General features: G+C 38.7%; 1 protein-coding gene across 1 annotated transcript in view; it reads right to left on the reverse strand.

Moving 5' to 3' along the window:
* Positions 1 to 19,547: 19,547 nt before the first annotated feature.
* Positions 19,548 to 21,814, reverse strand: part of EIPR1 (EARP complex and GARP complex interacting protein 1) — a 75,570-nt gene continuing 73,303 nt past the window's right edge. The window contains exon 9 of the mRNA XM_082299526.1: positions 19,548 to 21,656. Coding sequence (XP_082155652.1) covers positions 21,482 to 21,656 — 175 coding nt within the window. The 3' untranslated portion in view covers positions 19,548 to 21,481. The remainder of the gene's footprint in view (positions 21,657 to 21,814) is intronic.

A 21,814-nucleotide genomic window follows, 5' to 3' on the forward strand; every position in this document is an offset into this window, starting at 1 on the left:
AATGTGGAAATCAGTCTTTGATAAAGATGTGTTAGGAATAACAAAGATATGTGATTATAGAGTGGTTTATAAACAGTTAATAAATGACCTGGAAACTATTTATCCTGGTAATTTTTCAGAGTAAGATTGACAAATAACTGCTACCAGAATTGTAATGAAATAACAACATACATTAGAAAGAGTCCAGCTCTTTCCCATAGTTATATAAATCTGGCACAATTGAAAATAGAAAAAAAAATACCTATTGAGCCAAAGAATTGTAAACCTAAAACCACAACAAACAAGAGGAACAAATCTATAAATGGTGCTGTATGATGTCTTTTTGATCAAGAGATGTAGTCCAAAGTGTTGAGTAATTCCAAAAATGTAGCTATACAGCTTTTACACATCTACTTTTTTTACTAAGCATGCTTGTTTACAGAACTCAAGATTTTCTTTTAAATCCCTATCTCCTATTTGAATTTATTTTTTTACTTAAATGCTGTTAGTTGAAATTGTTAACACTGCACTCAGTTGAGGTCTTCTCTGAGCTTCCCTCCGAGGCCAAGGAATGGATGTCTTCAAGTTCAGTTAGTTTACTGGATTCTGATCGCAGGACAGAAGTAGCCTCAGCTCCTCACTCATCCTATGTCTGGTGAAAAACAGGGCCATGAGGGAAAAATATTATTTATCTACGCTGGAGTAACAGGAAAGAAGCTAGCTTCCAAATTTCCCCATATTTACTCCTGGCTGCATGTAGGGTCAGAAGGAGGAAGCAAACTAAAGATACCATATAATGTAGCTCTAACTCCCAAGCACCCAAGGAGAATTTTGCTGGGCTGAATATGCTCTCTCCAGGTCTCACAGCAATATTAAACTGATCAAACAGCAGAAGGTGTCTAACTATTCAACTTATTTTGTATTCAGTGTACACTCTCCTAATTGTTTTCAATTACTGCACTTCTTTTCCTGGAAACAGATAGTGCTTGCTTCTGCTTGGCACCTATTAACAGTGGCCTCAGACACTCAAAACATAGTGGCTACATTTCTGTGCATCTGTCTGTGGATGCAAGACCTGATTGCATTGAAACCATGCTCAACTTGCCCAAAACTTGCAGTTTCACTCTACCCAGTGAAGGAACCTGGCCCATTTTTCCAAATAATAAATAATTACCTTCTCTCATTTCCCAACAGCCTTATGGAATTTCTCTCAAAAAGAGGTGGAACTTTTGAGTTTGCTAACCTGATCTTTCATGTCTAGCCAGAAATTCTTATTTGCTCAGGACAGTGACATATAAGTGCATTTTTGAGATGTTATTTACATGTTCATCATTCTCCTAGAACAGTCATTCCTAATCTGCATGTTAAAACTTATCTGTGGAGTAAGCAAAGTAAATTATACCAACAAAACATCCAAAGAATATTGGCTCAGTGTTCAAACTACTGTCTGTAACTTTAATCAACAGCACATTAGAGATGTGATTAGGAGATGTGATATCATGCTTATGTTTATATTATTTGTATAATATTTATACAAATAAATATTTATAATTTCTTCCCCTTCCTTACCTGGATGCATTCGAATGCGCTTTTGAGTGTATTGTGCTGCTCTGGTTAGTAGTGCAACTTTGTTTATTCAGTTTAGAAGATAACCTGAGTGATGCCTGAAGGTGGGTATTAGAGGGACCTGGGATATAAAAAAGTCTCCCTCTCATTTTGTTCATTTTCTCTTGGATGAAATCAGTCATATTTCAGTCAATGTCTGCTTGGGACTTCCAGAGAAACCTTTACTTTCATGTATGGATATGAATCACTTAAGCTTGTTCTTTTAAATAACAATTTTTTTTCCAAGCAAAAGATGCCTACACAATTTTAACAAGAGATAATGGTTTTATAGAATCATAGAATTATTAAGGTTGGAGAAGACCTTTAAGATGGCCAAGTTCAGATTCACAGGCCTGTAATTCTCCCTTCTGCCTTCTTGTAAGTGGGCATCACATTTGCTACCTTCCAGGCATCTGGGACCTCCGCAGTTAACCAGGGCTGATGATAAATGATGGTAAGTGGCTCAGTGAGCACTTCAGCAGCTCCCTCAGTACCCATGTCTGAATCCCATCCAGCCACATAGTCTTGTGCATTATGGGGGCTTCATTCTGCTCCCCAGTATCTTCTGATGACCACTTGAGATACATACCTTCCTATGAAAAGCTGTAGTCTTCAGCAAGATGTACTGTTTGCTGAGAGATCTGAATGCATTAACAAAGAGTTGTGAATGGCAACCAGTGTCTTGCCTTCCTGTTTAAAACTGATGCTTCAATTAAACAACTCATCTTGGCAACAAGATTGATCTATGGTGATTTAGAACAGAAGTTAAATGTTTTTTTTTTCATTAATCTCAAGACATTTATTTTAATAATAATAGTAATAATAGTAGTAATAATAACAGTAATAATGCTGCCTCACCAGTATTCCTGGTTTAACAAACCTCAGTTGAGTAAGTACTCACTATACAGAAGCCATACAAAGTGTCACCTGTAAACCACAAGACATTTGGCTTCTGAACTGTCGGACATCCCAGGTAGCTTTCACACACATACAGTGCAGCAAGGCTGAAAAATAGATTACAATGACAGAGTAGTACGAATCCACATAGAGAAGCACAGTTGTCAGAATAGCAATAAATGTGCAACTGCTTTCACTGTAACTTTAATGGCCAAGACAGCAGAGGTTGGGAAGGAAAAGAGGAAAAGTCTCTATTATCTATCTGAAGACAGTCTTAGCTTCAGTCTTAGCTAAACAAGGAAATGTTCTTTTGGTTTGCTTTGCCCAGAACAGCACCTCAATATATTACTACATCTTCTCTAAAGAAACAAATGAAGCCTGCTCAGACTACCAGCAGCCAGGGAGATCATTCCCAACTCCCCCACTTTCTAACATAAATTCAGTGTCTACTCATTTACTAGTGAGAATTACATATTGGCAGTGCTCTGAAGCCTGAGTGCTCTCTAGAGGCAGGGGCTCTGTGCCTCTCAGGAAAGCAGCACGTGCCAATATGCCACATGACCTGATCTTTACTACCAATGTTACTCTTTCACCATCTCTGGCAAAACAAAACAGTTGCACTCTTAAGATTAGCAGGAGCCACTTCCTGACACAAAGCAAAACCCAACTGCTCAGCTGATTCCAAACAAACAGCAGCTCCCATTCCACGTCCCTACCCAGAAGGAGCTGCCACCTCTTAGCAGAGTGAGCTGGAACATGGCATGAGAAAATCCTCCTTAACCTGACACCACATCTCTTCCACACTGGTTCCATCTTTACCATGTAACAGATCACACATACTAACTTTCAGAGGAGCAAAACTTGCAGACACTGAACAGAATATGAAGAACTTATTCCAGTGAGTTTCTGTTTAAAATCTTTTATTCAGATGCATGGCTTCTTGCTCATCTGGCCCCAGTTTACAATTAAAACCTCTACAGTCATCCATGGACTGCCCCACTTTCTAGGTGGCCTGCAGATTCTCCTCAGAATTTCTTCTGTACTCTTTACACTCCACCTTCAACATGTGATTGTTCACTTCCCCAGCAAGATCTCAGAAAGGTTCTTAACTTACACATTTTAGTTTCATATTTTCTCTTAGATATTGAATATTTCTTTGAACACAGTGGTCTTAATTTACCTGTGCTGGCAGTTTAAGTAGGGCAGAGCTTTATTTCCAACGTATGGCCAAGTGCTTCCATATTCCAAAAGATGGTAACAAATTCTGTCTCTCCTCTGTTAATTTTTTTTTCTTTTAATTATTTAGTATATAAAAGAATTGTTTCGTATATAAAAGAAAACTACAGCTATTCGTCATTGCATGAGAACTTACCTTGCTGCACAATAATACTTTTACCATAGAGTAACTGCTCAGACAACCTCCTATTCCTGAAGTAATGTCATTTGGGGAAAAAAAAAATTAAAAAATGAAAAAACAACAGTAACATCATTTATCTTATCAAAGAAAATAAGTTTTTATGGCAATCCCAAGAAGAAGGGCTTCACTGATACTTGCGTGTTTTACTACACAGCCTGGATTCCCTATCAAACCAACTGCTAAAAATGCATCTATTTCTTTAAATATAAAGCCACTATCTACAGCAAAAGTACTCCCTACTAATTCTCCCAGTCCACAATGACAGACTTTTTTGTGCATTTGAAAGAAACAGTAAAACCAATTACAGCCCTGAGAAATGGGAATTATGCAAGGAGAAATCCTAATAAATCAACCCCCTGACATCAGGAATGCATAAAAGAGACATTGTAAGTCCTTATATAAAGGGGATGTATTTAAAACAGAAAAAAATGCAGAAGAATATACACCAGATTGTTTTTAAATACTGGCATGATAGAAATTGACCTGTGTTGTTTTAACAGATCTAGTTTTGAGGTTTGATTTCAACTCTTTCATTCAATTTTGAAAGCTCTAAATTTTGTTTTACAGAAAACCTGGGGGGAAAAAAATCAAAATTCTTCACTTACTAGAATTTTTTAGTTCAGCACAGTATTATGGAAAAAAATATGAGAATGATGATATGGAACAGAACTTCCCACATGCTCTTTTTGCAAAGTAGAGACAGAATTTAAACAATGTGACAAAGAAAACAAATTTAAGCAGCCTTTTTAACTGAAGACTTCCCTATGAATTGTCTCATAAGTAAATTCACAACTGGTGAGCAACCCTTTCCTAGCAGACCACCAGCTGTTGGCTTGGTATATCCCAGTTCAACCTGGATGATTTGGGTTTCAATTTCTTTGCTAAGCATTGCAACAAAAGTTTATTCATGTCATTAGAATTTCAGGCATGCCTCTTCCTCAACAGTCATTGAACAACTCATGAAAGAAGCTAACATGTCCCACGTTAAATGTATTTCCATCACTAGTGGGATGAAACAGATCGGGAAATGGTATTCCCTACTGTAGATTTGGCTCTGCCTCCCACAGCAACTTCCAGATCTGGAGTAGAATCAGCTAGAACAGGAACAAACTGATACTGCAAATGCAGGGCAGAGAGCAATCAGCAAGGAATGGGGTAAAACAGGGTTCTGCAGAGCTCATCAGTGAGCTGGGTTTTGCCTCTCAATCCTGAGGTGCTGGTTACTGACAGCTCCTGATGCGAGGTGAGGACAGGAGAACAAAGAGCTAATTGAAAAGAGGACCAAGAGCTCTAACATATCAGGACAGGACCAAAAGCCAGCAGCTGTACTCTGGGTAACATTGGTCTCCCTCCTTATAGTGGTAATGGCCTTTCCTCAACTCTCTTCTGTTAACAGTGGAGATGCAGCAAGTCTGGCAAACACCTGCCCCAGGCTCAGTGTTGCTGCCTCAACACTAAATGTGCCTAGAGCTGAGCCATGGCTCAAGGCCACAGGGAAGCACTGGAGTTCAGATTTCAGCATGGAAAAATTACACCAAAAGGATTATATCCCTGATAAGTCACCTACAAGCCTCTGCAAACTTTTAAAGTTGGAACATTCGCACAGGAGCTAGTGCGAATCCTTCATTCCAGCTAGGGTATAATTATATGGTTCTTCTTGACAATGTCACATAGCAGGGGCAATGAAATATCCATTTCACAGTGAGGCCAAAATGACATGGCTACTATGGATGGTTAGGCTACTTAATTTATGTCTCAGAACTCATTTGAATTCATTAAGCATTGTCGACTATATTCAACCTTACTATAGATAGCTGCTTATAAATTTTATAAGAAATAAACACTTCAGGCATGGGCAATTTATTTTTTCCTGCAATCTGACTATCTTTTGTGAAATTGCACACTACAGTCAAATACTTACAATATCTAATTTATAGAAAGCATGAAAACCAAAGACTTCAAACTGTTGCAGAATGGTAGACAGAAGCAAATACATTAGAGGAAGAATAAAAACAAACAAACAAAAAGAAAATACTTAAGGCATCGGAGGTGCCTCAAACAGAAGATTAATGTTTTACAAGAAAGCCACTTATCACTTTCTGTGCTTTCTGTATTTGAAAAATACTTAACCATGGGGTGGGATTTTTAAAGAAGAAAACAGGGCAAACGTTTCCTGGATTCTTACAAAGTAAGAAGGTAAATATGTGAAGACTTGACTGGAATGAAATAGAATCCCTCAACTTGGGAGTGCATTGTCTGCTGTCCTTTAAAAACAGACTAACCCAGTGTGTACTTCATTAGAATTCTAATTGTCAAGTAGTGCTCAGTGGTTGTCTCAGGCTGTCTGATTAAAAATTAAACAAAATTAATTTTTTTCCATTGCCAGATGCATTGAAGGTTTGTGGGTTTTTAATTTTTTTTTTTTAAATTAAATTCCCTCCCAACACTTAGGATCACATGCTATCATAGTGGAGCAGTAACTCACTATACTTTGCAAGAGTAGACCATGAAAGACTATTTAATCCTGAATTACAGTGCAGAGGTGCTATTCTTATAATGCACTGTTTCTGTTCTGTTCAGCTAATCTTTGCGTTCTCCAAGGGTGAAAGAAAAACTGATGGGACTGTGACAACAGAACATGGCAAACAGCTCCATTACCTACAACTAGATGTGGTGCACATAAGACAGCTTGTTTTCATCTCTAACTAGACACTGTGCTTTGGTAAGGACATTCTTATGGATGTGATCTTGGCTACTGAGCAGACTCAGGCATTTAAAAGTAACATCTGGGTACTGTCAAACTACTCTCTTCCAATTATACATCTATCTAACATAAAACTGTACCAACAGGTGTTCCCCTTAATCATGAATGCAATGTTTCAATAATGCTAAAAAGGATGACCTAAAAAGTGAATTTCTGGACAGTACCTCAAGATCCTGGCACACATTTTCAGGCACATCCACAGACATCTCTTCAATTTACTCAAATAAATAACTTAAACCATCTTGTTCCTTTGTTTCTTATAATTACAGTAGGGATCCTTCTTTCTCTCTGTTAAAGTTAGATACTATGTAAACAAAATTAATTGTGTTATGTGTGTAGACACTGTAGTTGTAGAGGATAAAACTGATTCTATATTCAGAATACTGAGATTAATAGGACCCAGAGTGTTCCCAAGACACAAGAAAAATATACAGTTATTATTTTAAGCTACAGCCAACTGGAATAACATGCCAATCGGTTTGATCAAGGACAAGAGAGGAGTCATGTTAGACTAGAGATTTTTTGAAACTTGGACTATGGCCCCTGGTTTCATTCATGTTAAACATGTTGTCAGTGACACTAACTATAGCATTTATAAAACCATTTTGAAAGACCAGGCAAAGTAGTGAACTTGCTAAAAAGCTGTAGTGAACACACTAAGGTTGCATTAACAAACACCAAAACCTTCAGAAAAAATACTGAATGAACATATGCCAGTCTCTAGCAAGACAGATTTTCCTTTGTAATCAGGCTCTCTTATGCTGGAACAACATACAAAGGCAAATACAGGTAACGTGATCAAGTCAGTTCTTTTTATATTTCGGAATATTGATGGTTAAAAATTATTGTTGGCCAGAAAACAGAGCTGAAGAATTACAAAATTCTTCTCAATACAACCCAATTTATGCTCTCCTTCAGAAATTTTTGAGGGCTGTCAGGTATTGCTATGATATTCAACTTTCCTGCAATATTTACACGTGGCTTCTTCCCTCTCTTAAGTACATGCAGGGACACAGCCAGAGACACTAGAGCTGCATATGTAATTTTTTGGGTAAGGCTTAGCTGAATTCTTCTTCCTCCATTGAAATGTTGGTCTCATTTGCAAGATTATGCATAAATATTAAGGACAAAGACTAGGAAATTAAATTAAATCCCAAATTTGTTCCCTTGCAACACAGGCCACATCCATGTGAGTTATTTGCAGTGGTGGACTGGAACAGATTAAGAGCAAAACAAAACAAAGAATTAAAAGAAACAGGGCAACTCATTCAAAATTACTGAATCTATACAGGTAGACATCAGATGGGGCCATGAGGCTGGGTTAGCATATATTTTCTTAAAATCAATTTATTATCCTTTTAGAGTTGATCTGAACACTGTCAGGCCTTTCATATTTTATACTTAATTGTCCAAGTCCTTCCTCTTTGAACACAGAAAGTGTTCAACGCCCAAATGCTTCAACTGTAGCCTAATTAATATAGTGTTAAAAGGGATTTTATTATGGAACTATTACCAGCAATTCACACAGGATGTTTAGTGGCATTTCATACTTGTACTCTTACAAAATGTTTAAAGTATGAAAAGCTGTTCTAAGGAAAATGTCTTCATGTCTGGAGTTAAACAGCTCTGTGTGTTTTCATGTCCAAATGTAAAATATCTACTATGCCCAAAATTTTGCAGGTTTTAAACTAAAAAGATTCTTTCCTGCAATGAAATAGTCTTGGCACCTTAAAATAAAATTCAGCGGCTTTCAACATTCCCAGTGTCACCTACTATGCTTTAACATTGTACAATCAACAGCTGGGCGGATGTTATGAAGCCGCTTTATTCCTTAACCGCCCGCTCAATGCCCACGGACGCTGTGCCTTTACGATGGGCCCGGGGGCTCAGGGGCTCCAGGGCCTGGGCAGGGGCTCGGTGAGGCTCGGGAGGGAGTGCGCCGGGAGCGCTGTGCTGGTTTTTGGGTTTCTTTTGTGTTCCAGCTGGCTGGGAAAAGGTTCTGTTGGGTTTATTTCTTGTTCTTTTTTCCCTTCCCTCCCCCTGCGCCTCACTGCCTCCCTTCCCTCCTTGCTGGTCCGGGGGTCTGCAGGGGTGGCCCCGGCGGGCCTGCGGGGTGGCTTTGGCTGGTCCAAGCCCCGGTGTCTGTTCCCTCTCTGGGAATTTGTTGTATTTTGAGGGGGTTTTTTATCCTGTTCTACCCTGTTTTGTTTGTGTGTTAATAAACAGTTTGTTTTTTCCACTTTCACTTGCTGTGACCCACTTGTCTTACTGGTGAAGGAAAAGGGGGGTCCCTTTTCCCTGCGGAGGAGACACTCATTCCAGAGTGTTTCCTCCTGAAGTTTTGTCTCCAAAACTGAGACATCTTGGCACCTTAAAATAAAATTCAGCAGCTTTAAACATTCCCAGTGTCACCTACTATGCTTTAACATTGTATAATCAACAGCTGAGCAATCAAATAAACAGAATCCAAGCATGCTAAAACGTAAATATTCACCCACCTGTGACTTCATTCCCCAGGCTGTGACTTTGCAAATTCTTTTCTGGGAGGTGAACTAAAGCAAATAGGGCTGGATTTGTAGTAAAGGGCACCTCTCTAGCATTACCATTTTTCACCAGAAACACCTACAGCTTCCCATTCCACCTATAAAGGAAACTGCCTACACTGCGGAGGAAGAACCAAGAAATATTGGCCTGCCCTGATGTTAAATCATTATGGCTATGACAGGCGTTCCTACACATGATGCATGTGCAGCTGCAAAAAAGGTCACCGTGTTTTCTCCTTGGCAGTTAACACTACGCGCTGAACATCTCTGCTTCCTTTTTAAATTTACACTAGCTCCACTCCCTTAAAAATTAGAGGAAAAATTTGCAAAGTAATTGGATTTCTATGTCTAATTAGCGAAGACTTAATTCAGTACTGATATATTTCACCCTTCTGTCAGTTAGTTTAGCAATGACTTTCACATATTCAGTTTTCCATACCACTGAGCTCCAAACTAATTTACAACCTTTGGATATTGTTATGTGCTGTGACAATAAATAACAGAATCCCCAGATTTCGCACTATGTTAGATCCAGGCGCCCCTTACAACAGCCACCTTTTCAGATAAAAATCAGAGCTGCTGGGCTCAGCACAGTCATGGTGTAGGCACAAACCAGCTCCACACTGCGTCTGCAGACAGTCCTATATTTCTTACAGCACACAGGCTTCATCAACAGCCTGGCACAGGTAACATCCTAATCTAAACATTGCAATTACTGTGAGAGCACAGACCAGTGGCAGTGTATACACACATGCATTTCTGTCACCAGTTAGAGAAGATCAGTGTGGCATTGATAAAAATCAATGGCAATGAGCTTATTTAGAACAGACAGGGGCCTTGTCTTGAAGAGCCCACCTTTTAGCCAATTATGCAAACTCATTTTAGAAAAGCAGTGCTGTACTTTCTAAAAGAATCTCATTAGTACTGGCTTAGCATTAGCTTGGCTACATTTGGAAAATCATGATTCAATTCATTTGCTTGTTGCAGTGGTATACCCTGGCAAAGACAGGATTCACTAAGACCTACTTTTGAAGACAGCTTAGTGAGAGTGTGCTGATAAAAAATATTATTTAAATAATCTCACTACAAGACAGCATCTCTCATCATGGATGCTGGCCAAGTGCTTCCAATATTTTGTGAGTTAGTGCAGCCAGAGGCAAAAACAAACCCAGTAGTCACCAGGAGGATTTGTGGGGCTTCCCCTGGTAGCTTCCCATCCAAGTACGATGCATGCTTTCTGAGATCTGATACCAAATGTGGCAGGGCTGCGGCTAAGAGGGTCACCATGGGATTATTTTAATGTGCACTGAAATGGAAGCAATTTATTACATACTGCAGTAGCATCGCTTTCGTTCAAATTATAAGAGGTTGCAAGCAGCCTTTTAAATCTGCTCTGCTTTTCCCTCCGGTCCCAGCTTACCTTCCAGCTTCTTGGAAGGATGATGCTCTGCAAAGCAGGCTTTGGAGGTTATACTAAGAACAGAGCATTCAGTAAGTATTCTGTTGACCTCCCAGAGCATGCAAGGCTAGAAACATACATCTGCATGCCTAAATTCAGTTTCCCCAATGGCCTAAGAAAGGGATGCATCTGTGGAACAAGTTTCGCACTTACTTGAATATTATCATAAAACATTTACATGATTTAATTAGATTATGTAAATGCTTTACTCCAATTTGAAGCTTTGAAAATCATAATGTCATGCTCTAAATTATGCAAATATTGAAAATGCTTTTCACAGCAGCAGAAGCAAAGACACAAGTGAGACAGTCCTGCCACATGCTGTTCTGCTGTTCTCTATTCACCGAAGACCACACAGAATGCATTACTGTAATCCTGACTTTTTCTATTAACATTTTTTGCACAGGTTGTAGTTATTTCGTGCCCTCATTTTATACTAAGCCCCAAATCCAAATTTGATTTGGAAAACGTTCTGTGGTTTATATCCATATCCTGACTAAGCAGCAGATTTTTCACAACATCCTCCCCCCTCCTCTGACACAACATGCACTTCATGGTAAGGAGATCTCAGCAAAGAGATGCAGTAAGAGTTATTCATTGAAACATCTTCCTAAGTGCTGAGCAGTGAAAAATGGAAGTAGGTAAAACCTTGGCAAATGTTTTTCTCTTAAGTTAACTTACTTCTGCTGTACTCCTGGATAGAAGTGCTGCCACAATAGAGCACATGTCACTAAGAGATCCTGCACCTCATAGCACACTTTTTAGACACAACAGGACTTTATAGGATCTACAGAAATAAGTTACAACATGTAGGGATGGTACCAAATTAGTTGGAGACAAAAGAGACAATCATGTGAGTCAAAAGAACCACCATGAATGAATTGCAGGAATTAAGACATACACCAAAGTTGGGTAGCTGAATTTTATGAGGACTTTGTTATTAAAAAAATTGCTTTGTTACTGTTTTCCAATGCAAACTGACTGCAACAGCTTCTTCTTCAATACAGCAGCTCAGTGTATCTGAAACACTGAAGTCTGATGTTGACAGATTTCAATTGCCAAAATGGACCCTAAAGCATGTACTACCTCTAGGGTCACAAATCTTTCTATACGATCAGAATACCTCACCTCCAACTCCTACTGGTTCCCCAATATTTGGACACCCCCGTCCCCCAAACTGATGACCATGTCCAGAAAAAAAAAAAAAAAAAAAAAAAGTTTTAAGTTTATGAAAAATCCAAAAATGTTTAAATTCTAAGGCAAGGGAACTAAGGCAAGAGAGAGATTTCTTCCTGTGCAATTATAGCTTTTCCTCACCACACTGTTAAGGGACCTATCCTAGAGCTCTTCAGCCATGGGTGACCAGAGAGTAGTTGATGTGCAGGCCAGGTTATGTCACATGGCCATTGGTATATCCATGCTGATACAAACCATCTGGGGTAACACATCTAGCAGCAGCCTACATTCCTGGTTAACCATAGAATACACCTGTCCATTTTTATCTTACACAGATTATGACTCTTGGGAAAGCTGCTCCCTCAGAAATCTGTCAGCTCTGGCGTGCTACCTGGCTATGGTTATGACTTCTGAGAAAGCTGACGGGTTGTTGGAAAAGGCAGTATGAAAGTCTGTGGGGAAAAGCCACACAAGACAAACGTGAAACTGCAGACAGAGGTAATCCTCTTTGTAGTGGGAAACATTAGCAGCTGCGGGGTTCAATAGGGGAAAGACACCAAAATGCAAAGGTCTAAAATCCTAATGGGACAAACAGAGCTGGAAGATGGCCACTCTACAACTCTGTTCCAAGCAGCAGAGAGGACAACACCTTCCTAGCAAGGAAAATTCACTTCAGGTGTATTCCAGACATGAGGAATAAACTAGTGCTAGACCCAGCAGCCTGTTAGATTTTTGGCTGAGACAGGCACAAGCCACTGCCTTTTCCTACATACCCTGCCCGCAGCTCCCAGATTATCATCAATATCTTGTCCATGGCAACAAGAAAATACCTGTCTGCAACACACTTCACCTGTTCCCTTGCTCTGCTTGCTAGGTTTGCCCACTCTCTGCTGACCTCAGTCATCACAACACTGCCCACCTTCTGATTTTACAGTGCCCTTTATATTCAATACTCTTCCTAGGACAATCCACCTACAAGGCCATTTTTTTTCACCTATATGGGAAAGTTACAACATACAAATAATAAACTTGTAAGGACAAATTTATTTTTGAAAGTTTCATAAAGCACTTTTCAGGGATGCATGAGTGCTCTCTTCACTAAAAGGATAAAATTGATGCTCATCACTGCTCCAGAAAAATTCACAAAACCCAGAAGTGAAACATTTAATAAAAATGAAAGTAATTTTTTAAAAACAAGTGTAAAGAACAACACACCCTCAACTGAATAGTAAAGTGGTTTTCAAACACTAAGTAGTAAAACTCTCACTACCCTTCCCAGCAGAAATTATCCCACAATGCATAAAGTAGACCTGGCTCAACCTCTGTCACGGGCAATACCAGAAGAACTCTAGGTACTTACTCTTCAGTTCTGACAGGTCTTAAGTCAGGTCATAAGGCTGTCATACAGGTCTGGCAGCAGAATTAAGTTGCTCTTATTCCAGGTTCAACAATGTCTTTCCTGTGACAGGAGTCTTTGAAATGAAACTCCCTATCCAAAATTGCACCCTCCTGTGGTTATCACACAAAATAAATGGAGCATAGCTGACTGAAATTATTCTGATTCAATTATTTCAACTAACCATATTTATCAGTCTCCTAAAGTCATAAATCATAGCAAACTCTGTTGGGAAATTCAAAATTGATGTGGCCCCGCCTGAATCAGAGAAGGCGGTAGGCATCTGACAGCCTTGAGGAGCAGCCTTGTGTGAATTGATTGAAATTTCTAGCAGTATTAATCTTAATAACCTCAGGTAGCTTCCTCCCCACAGCCTTTCTGCGCAAGCAGCGAGGGAGGGAGCACTGCAACAATTACTCCCTCGTTCTCTCCAGCTGACTCTGTTTTCTGATGAATATGAACATGTCAGTCATACTCAGCCTTCATCCCTTCTCAGCCCTCAGCAATGACCAGTCCAAAACCTGCAGAATTGTGATTTGAGCCTTGAGGTGTAGGACACAGAAAAAGAAACCAGACTACCTCTCAGTAAAGTAGCATGAAGACTTAAAAGCTTTTTCCTCTGCCTTATGAGAAGTGCCTGTGAACTGCAATAGAAAAAACGGAGAGCATTTTTCTTAGTCATTCAAAAAACAGATGGAAGATATTCAAGTTGTATTAATGCTGGAAAGACATGATTAAAACATAGACCAGAAATATGCATCCATCCAGGAAAGTGATTTCAAGTAACCGTCCCTCACAACTGACAGGATGGTCAGAAGTTGTTGAAGTTCATTGGCGTTTGCTTTGTGATGGATTAAACAGCTTCCATTGTGATGAAGCTTTCATTTGTGCCTTCCCTAACAGACTTTCCAATATTAATATGCACCAGATTTCTTCCACGTCACCCAGACTGACTTCCAGAAAAAAAAAGCAACATCAAAGCATCTATGGCTCTATCCACCTACCAGCTGCCATTGGCAGGCATGTATCCACCCAAGCCTAACTCTAAAAATAAATGTGTAATGTGGCCACTCTCATGATGATAAAGAAATGTTCTTAAGAAGATGCTTTCCTGTTTGTGCATATCATTATCCTGAGTAGCATAATCCTTTGTTTGGAAGCAGCTTTGAGGGAACTTCTCAAAATATTGTATGTGTATATTGAGACATGGCTGAAGTCCTCAGGTGAGTGGTTCACCCCACAAACTGCATGCTGGAAAACAGACCATTCCTATTCATGACCTTTGCAAATTCAAGTTTCAGGCATTCTCCCCACCCACTACTTTCCAGGCAGAGTTAAAACTGGTTCGTTACTTGCCTTAGCAGAAACTCTTTCCAATGATGAAAAACTAACACTTGCAAGGGCTTTTTCTCCTTCAAGTGTGTTTGAAGACAAGTTCAATTTTCCATTATATACTATGTTTCACCCATCCTCCTTGGAAAACAGAGTGATGTAAGGGAAATAATATAAGCTGTCAGGCTAGAATTCTGGCTCTTCTCTGTAACAAAATGCATAATCCCCACTTTGTTTCATGAAAGCGATCTCTTAAGTTCTGATATTTGCCAGTATTTTGACTGGCATTTATAAGAAAAACCTCAGTTAAAAACAAACATTGATAATTTGGCTAAAACTTCCTCATTTTGAAACACATTTCCTTATCCACCTCTGTGCACTGCTGTTCCACATAGCTCAAATATCGATACCATTTCTGCTATTTGCCAGTCTTTCTTGTCTTCTCAGTCCTCTACAAATTTTTAGAAGCTGGCAGTGGCTCAGTGAGTTTGTCTGCCAAGTCTATTGCCACTCCAGGATTCAGCCATCTAGACTTGCCGATTAGTATGTGGTATCTTTGGGTTTTCCAAGGTTTTCCATATTCTCCTCAATTCATTCTGTTTAGGAGCTTTTCTACAGTCCCTCCTGCCAAAATCCTGAACTCAGCACAGCATCAAAATAAATGTACAATTTGCTGAGAAGGTACATTAGAGGGCCTCCCCTGCTCAGCCCAGCTGCTTGGCAGCTGTGCTTTAGCTCCAGGACAATGGCAACCGTTTGCCAGGCATCTTCACACTGGGAGCTTGACTCCCAGATTTAGTAAGACTCATTCATCTCTTTTTCCCCAAAGCTATCTTCTGTGCTGGAGCAGTAGGACTCCCTCAGGAAGCTGGAGCTGCCATAGCACCAAAAACTGTAGCATCAAACAAGTTTTCTAAAGAATAGCTCAGAATTCTTTTGCTGCAAGGCAAGTTAGTGTGGAAGGAAGAGTGGGACTCAGATACTTTCACCTCTAGTATCTTGAGATGTTCTGACTATGGCACTCCCTTGAAGTCATTAACAGGGGTATTAACAGTGTCTGTCATAAACAGGTATTTCTGCAGATTTAACTAGTGTGACTCAAGATTAACAGCCCACTTGAAATCTTCTTCCTGCCTCTCTGGTTACTGCTGGCTTGGGTTAATTACCCCATCTGATAATTTTGCACTGAAAGGGAAAGAATAACGAACAGCTAAAAATCCCACACCCCTAGAATGTACGTTTGGACTAATAACTTACGGATCAGTAACTAACGTACATGAACCATCTTCAACATCAGAACTAAAATGGCAATTCTCTAACACTAAAATCAGTTAACACAGAAGATTAACATGGTAGAAATTTAGCGACCTTTAATATCATGGCCAAAAGAAGCAAATAATATTGTTGGGGTTTTTCTACTCCTTACCCCTGTATCCTTTTCTTCACGTACTGTCAATTTCTTTCATCTTTCCTATTTCTCTTTTCCAAGCGATCCAAATTTCCCTGATCTTGTCCTTTTCAATTCACTTTTCATTCTGCATTTGCCAGTCTTCCTTTTCACTTTTTCTTCCCGTGTCTCTTACTCCAAACCTGTTTATGTCATTTTCTTCTCACTTTGCTAGATTCTCACTGACCAAAGTGGCAGGTGGAACGAGCAGAAGCAATGTGCAAATTGTTCTGGGAAGTATCCATGGCTCCACACCTTGCAGCTCCCTTTATGGGAAGGCCAGGCTTCACGAAAAACTGATTTGCAGTTTTCTCTCAGTCACTTCACATGCTATTCCAGAAATCATAGGCTTTCTTCAGCTTCAGAACAACATTCATATCGCAGGCATCACAAGAATTTTAAGCACTTTATTTGTATCCTCTAGAAAAATAAAAAATACCCTGGACATCCTCTGTGAAGCCAAATGGAAGCTCTATAGCACTACAAACTTGCATCCAAATGCTGATCTTAATGATGATTACCTACTTTTCACTGCTCCAATTAAATCAAAAGCATGTAAGATACCACATGGTGTCCTACCATAGCAGACTACAGTCAGATGACACTGTTGAAGTCCATCTTACATCAGCTGCAGAATTTCAGTCTCAAATACTGCCAGAGGTACCAGGCTGAAAGATTAAGAAAATCCAAATGCAGAGGCAAATCCAGAATTAATGTTTTCTGTTCCCTGCTGGAAAATTCTGTGTTCTAGAAGATTAATTCATTACAAAGCACTGTTTTAAACTAATTTTAGTGCTGCACATAATCCAGATCATATAGCTGCTTCTTTCAACTCAACTTCAAGAACTGAAAAGGTACAGGGTATGGACTATAGGCCTAGAGCAAACACACAGTCTACCTAAGCCATCTGGTGTATGTTCTTCATTCATTCTGATGTTGACAAGCTATTCATTAACTTTGTGGGCTTCACGATAGATCAAGCTAATTTCAGCACTAACACCACAGAAAAGTCCAGGTCAGTACTGAGAGGTTTTGCTTTTTGGTGTTTGGTGGTGGGTTGGGTTTTTGGTCTTTTCTTAATACTAAGTTAGCACCATTTTAGTTCAAGTTAAACAGATTGTTATTTCAAGCTTCTCATTAAATGGCCAAGATTTGTATTGACTTTGATCAGTTTCACTTAGATCATGCTCAAAACCATTATAAAATATTATAAATTCCTTTCTTCTTCAATAATTCATTTTCTGTGGAGTAAAAATACCGCATAACATTTTTGTATCTCCACACCAGAGACATATTAATACATAATTGGGAAAAGAAAAAGATTTTCAGCACGAAACCTAGAAAGAAACAAATTTTTAGACAGCAAGGCTGGCAATATGACATTTTAAAGGAATACTGTAACTTACTTTTTCAAAATCAAAACCTACTAAAGTTTCTTACCTGGACACAATCTGCAAAGAAAGAAAAATAATTTAAGAGGTGTTTGAAAACAGAGCAATTTTGTGCTTACCAATGCTGCTATATGACTGTATAAAGAGAATTCTCTGAGACACTGAAAACCACCCAGAGCTGTGAGGTCAGACCATGATCTGAACTTCCAAAGCAGTGATGGACTCCTTGCTGTACAGAAATCTACTTGCCTTTGCAGTCTTATTGCAAAGGAGTATTTTGCAACAACATTGTTTCCAAACACAATATGAGGATTCTGTTAGAAATTTACCTGAGAAATTAGAGTTTTTTGAAATCCCCTAAAACACAGCTCACAACAAAAGTAAACATGCAGAGAGAAACATGCAAAGAAAAATGCAGCAGCAATGTGTTATCTTAGCTCTAGAAAGAAAACTTTAGAGACTAAGTTAGTATTTTAAACTTCCATTTCCTACCTTTTCTGGTAAATAGCACATGTCCAGGGAGGTAATTAAAGAGACTGGACAATCACATGGGGATTCTCTGCCAGTACTCTTTGTAGTGTCCACCAATTGATGGTTCAAAAGGATTTTTCTAAGCCAGAGATGCTGACTTTATATTTAGCAACCTTTAATGGATTCATCGTTCAGGTACTGTTTCAGTTACTTTCAAGTCATGTAAGCTTTAACATTAATGAGATTTTTTTCTTTCTGCAGTTTTGGTTTTTTTTCTGGGCGAAGGGATTGTTAAAGGGGAGTGCCATAGCTCACCTTCATGCCTGTGAAGACCACTTTATTTTGTATGCTTTGAGCCACCATATGCAGATCACATTCAATAACCTCTAGTTCTAGTATCAGGAGAGACAGTGAACAATCACTCCGTATTCATCCTCTCCCTCTGCCACTTGTGATTTTATGGACTTTTATCATTCCGTCTCAATTCCATTCACCATTCCTGTCACTCTCCTCTAAAATCTTTCTGCTTTACTACATTGGGCTGGAGAGGGAAGAAACCACAGCTACACACAGTACTAAGGATACACATACACCAGTGATTTATAAATATATATTACTTGGGGGGATTAACAATACTTTATTTTCTTTACTTGCTTTCTAGTAATTCCCAGTGTTTTAATTAAAATTTTAATCTCTATTAAGATGATGTCTTTAAAGATCTTTAAAACCCCCAAGATCTTACTTCCAAGTAATAGCCATATTGATGGTCCACCGTATGCAAAACAACTGCTTTCTCCCATATTAGTTACTTAACATTTCCTGCACTGAATTTCATCTGCCATTTTATCATGCATGAGATAAGGCCCTTTCATAATTCTTCGGTCATCTTTACTACTCTGAACACTCTCTGCAAACTTTGCCATATTTTTCTGCAGCCCTTTTTCCAAAAGGTCACGAGTATACTGTGAAGCACATGCCTAAGCACAGATCCTTGTGGACTTCACTGGTAATTTATTTTTTTGCTACTAAATGTGACACTTTATTCTTCCTTCCTATTTCCTTTTAATCAGTTATTTAACCATCTTAGAACCCTTCATTTCATCCTACAGCAGCTTGCTTGCTCCAACAGCCTGGGAGGAATTCTTTTCAAATGCCTTCCCTTTCAGAAGGTCATTTCCACATTGCTGCAAGTGCTGTACATGTAGCCCAGATCCCACTTTACAGCCAGCCAAAAATGATTAAAATTTGACCCTTTGTGCTCTCCTGATTCTATTGTAATGCATTTTCATTCAAATTTGACCTGCAAGTCCCTTCCTTTCCAGTACCAATCCACTCGTCTTCTTTCCTATTGAGTGATACATGCATTTAACAAGACTAAAACAAAAGAAAACATTTCTTGATACTACTTGTTTACAGAGCTTTCCAGCTCATATAAGCTTAAAATATTAAAGGAAATACAGCCACATAAAAATTAGTCTGAAATCTATCCTGCATTTATTACATGTTAAAAATCAAGTAAAGTCCCACACACAGTTATGCAATTTCCCCATCACCTTCACACTGCCAGCCAGATACACTGCCAGACAAAGTTTCATTAGACATTTGTTGCTAATGTGAAGAAAGTTTTAAGGAGTATACCAAAGATATACTGCAGAGGTTTTTTCATTTTTTTTCCAGAGGGGTGGGTGGGGATTGTGGTGCACAGGTGGGACAGACATGATACCCAACAAGATTTTGTGTCTGAAGATGAAAAGCTCCACATATAAAGCAGCAGCCCAGCCAAGGATTTTGACGTTCAGACAACTGAAGCACTACTGATTTGAAAATGTAGATTTTCTTACAATATACAGGTGAATAGCTCATGCCTAATTACAGATTGAAACAATTTCAAATAGCACAAATTTAAAATATAAATGCAGAAAATCAGGTAATTAGAATTTCCAACGAAGCATTCATTCTGGAGCAGACAGGCAACATCATTAACACAAATACAAACAATAGTAGGGATGATTTAATTGGATTACTTCACTCCTATGAATTTTTCCAAATAAGCTCTTTAAGAAAGCCATAGATGGAATTCATCTGTCATCTTTTCTGGATATTTTGGCCTATAGCAGTCAGTCATGCTCTCCAAATGTGATCTCACCGAAGCAGCTGTGTGTACACAACAAATCACATTTGGACATGTTTCAATCCAAGAGCGGGTAAGGACAAACAGAGGTGAGCAGCAGGCTGTCCCTCAACACTAACACCAACAGTTGCCATAGCAACACAAGGCATCACTGGAAGAGGTTGGTATTGATCTTTCCATCCCATCTTCATTGCCATTTCTTCAGAGTGCTCTACACAATGCTACCACAACCAACACCATCACATGTACCCAAGTTCTGAAGTAAAAAGGAAATAATAGTGTTGAAAAGGCATCAGGGAATAATTAATGCTGCAGTGAGCCTGGGTTTTCAAAGAGCAAGCAGCAAATCTTCATCTTAGTGCAAGCTACGCCAGGGGAAGATAGGATGTCAGTATGTACAGGAATGTTTCACCATGCCTTCCACCTACGTTTGAAATTTCCTGTGCATTCTCCTACAGCACAGCATCTGCCTGTTCTCAGCATTTGTAACAACACAGTAACCAATGTCTAGGTCACCTATTGCAAAAAGTAGGATATAGCAAAGGATATTTTGTGCTTAGTTGCAAGCCTTTTACATTGTGCCAGCATACTGCAGATTGGCACAGAGCCAGAAGGATAAGAAAGTCTAAGTAGACAAATATTAAAGAGATTTTTCAGGTTAACAGTGGTATAGCTCCAGAGTCACTCACAGCACAACTTAACCTATAAATATGGGATAACACATTACATGAGTATATCAGAGATTTTGGTAAAGACTAATATAGTTTCCAGTAACAATACATAGCTGAGAACTGCATTTAGTTCACAAATTGCAGGATGTTACTTTGTTGATTCTACCATAAGGCTCAAATGAAAAACATATTTTGAAGTTTTCACTTTCACAAAAAACATTTCTTCTGAAGACATGCAAAAACTTGAGAAAAAGTGTTTAAAATGTTAGACAGTATTAAGAAAGCCTTTTAAGATCACTCCCAGCTGTATCTGTGGCCAGAACAGTTAGCAGAATGTGGTCCTAGCTAAGAGTAGAAGGCTGCTTATGCAAGAAATATAAAATATTATTCTTGAAAACAAGTAGATCACTTCTGCTACATGCACCCTATATTGTTCCAGTTTTGTATCAGCATAACATTTCTGTAATTCATTATATTTGCATAAAGCTGATGTAATAAAGCAATAGTATGGAAAGTACCCACTATCTCCAAAAACTTTATAGCTCACAAAGTGATTAGCCTCTAAAAAAAAACCAAACCATCTAGGTAGCACAGCCTTCAGAAAATGCATCATAGTTTCTCAAATACTAAAGACAAAATACAAGTCTACATCAGTACAGATGTTCTTAACAAAATTTTAACATTTATACTTAAAAAAAATAGATCCTGAAAAAAACCCTGTAACAATACCTACCGGTTGTATACATCAAGATAACAACTCTAACATAATCCAATAAACAAATAATAACAGTATATAAACAAATTATAACAGTATATGATATTTAAGGGCTCTGGGAACCCTGTTAATAACCAGTCTCCCATCATAACTTAAAGAGGCAAATAGCCACGGGTCTGCTGAGGACCATTCAACTGCATATACACTATCTTCATGTTCTTCATAGGTAGCTATTACACTGTCCTGAAGGGGCTCTTTAATCCTAAAATTGAAAAAAAACACCAAAAAAAAGGGTAAGGATTTGTGAACACACTCAATTTTAAAGACAGTATTAAGTGTCACTAACATCTAGATACATAAAATCCCATTTAAAGTATAAGAATGCAGTAGTAGCTTCTAAGGAAATATTTGATACCTTAT

This window comes from Coloeus monedula (genome assembly GCF_965178545.1).
Source record: "Coloeus monedula genome assembly, chromosome: 2".
In the NCBI taxonomy this organism is placed as follows: domain Eukaryota; kingdom Metazoa; phylum Chordata; class Aves; order Passeriformes; family Corvidae; genus Coloeus; species Coloeus monedula.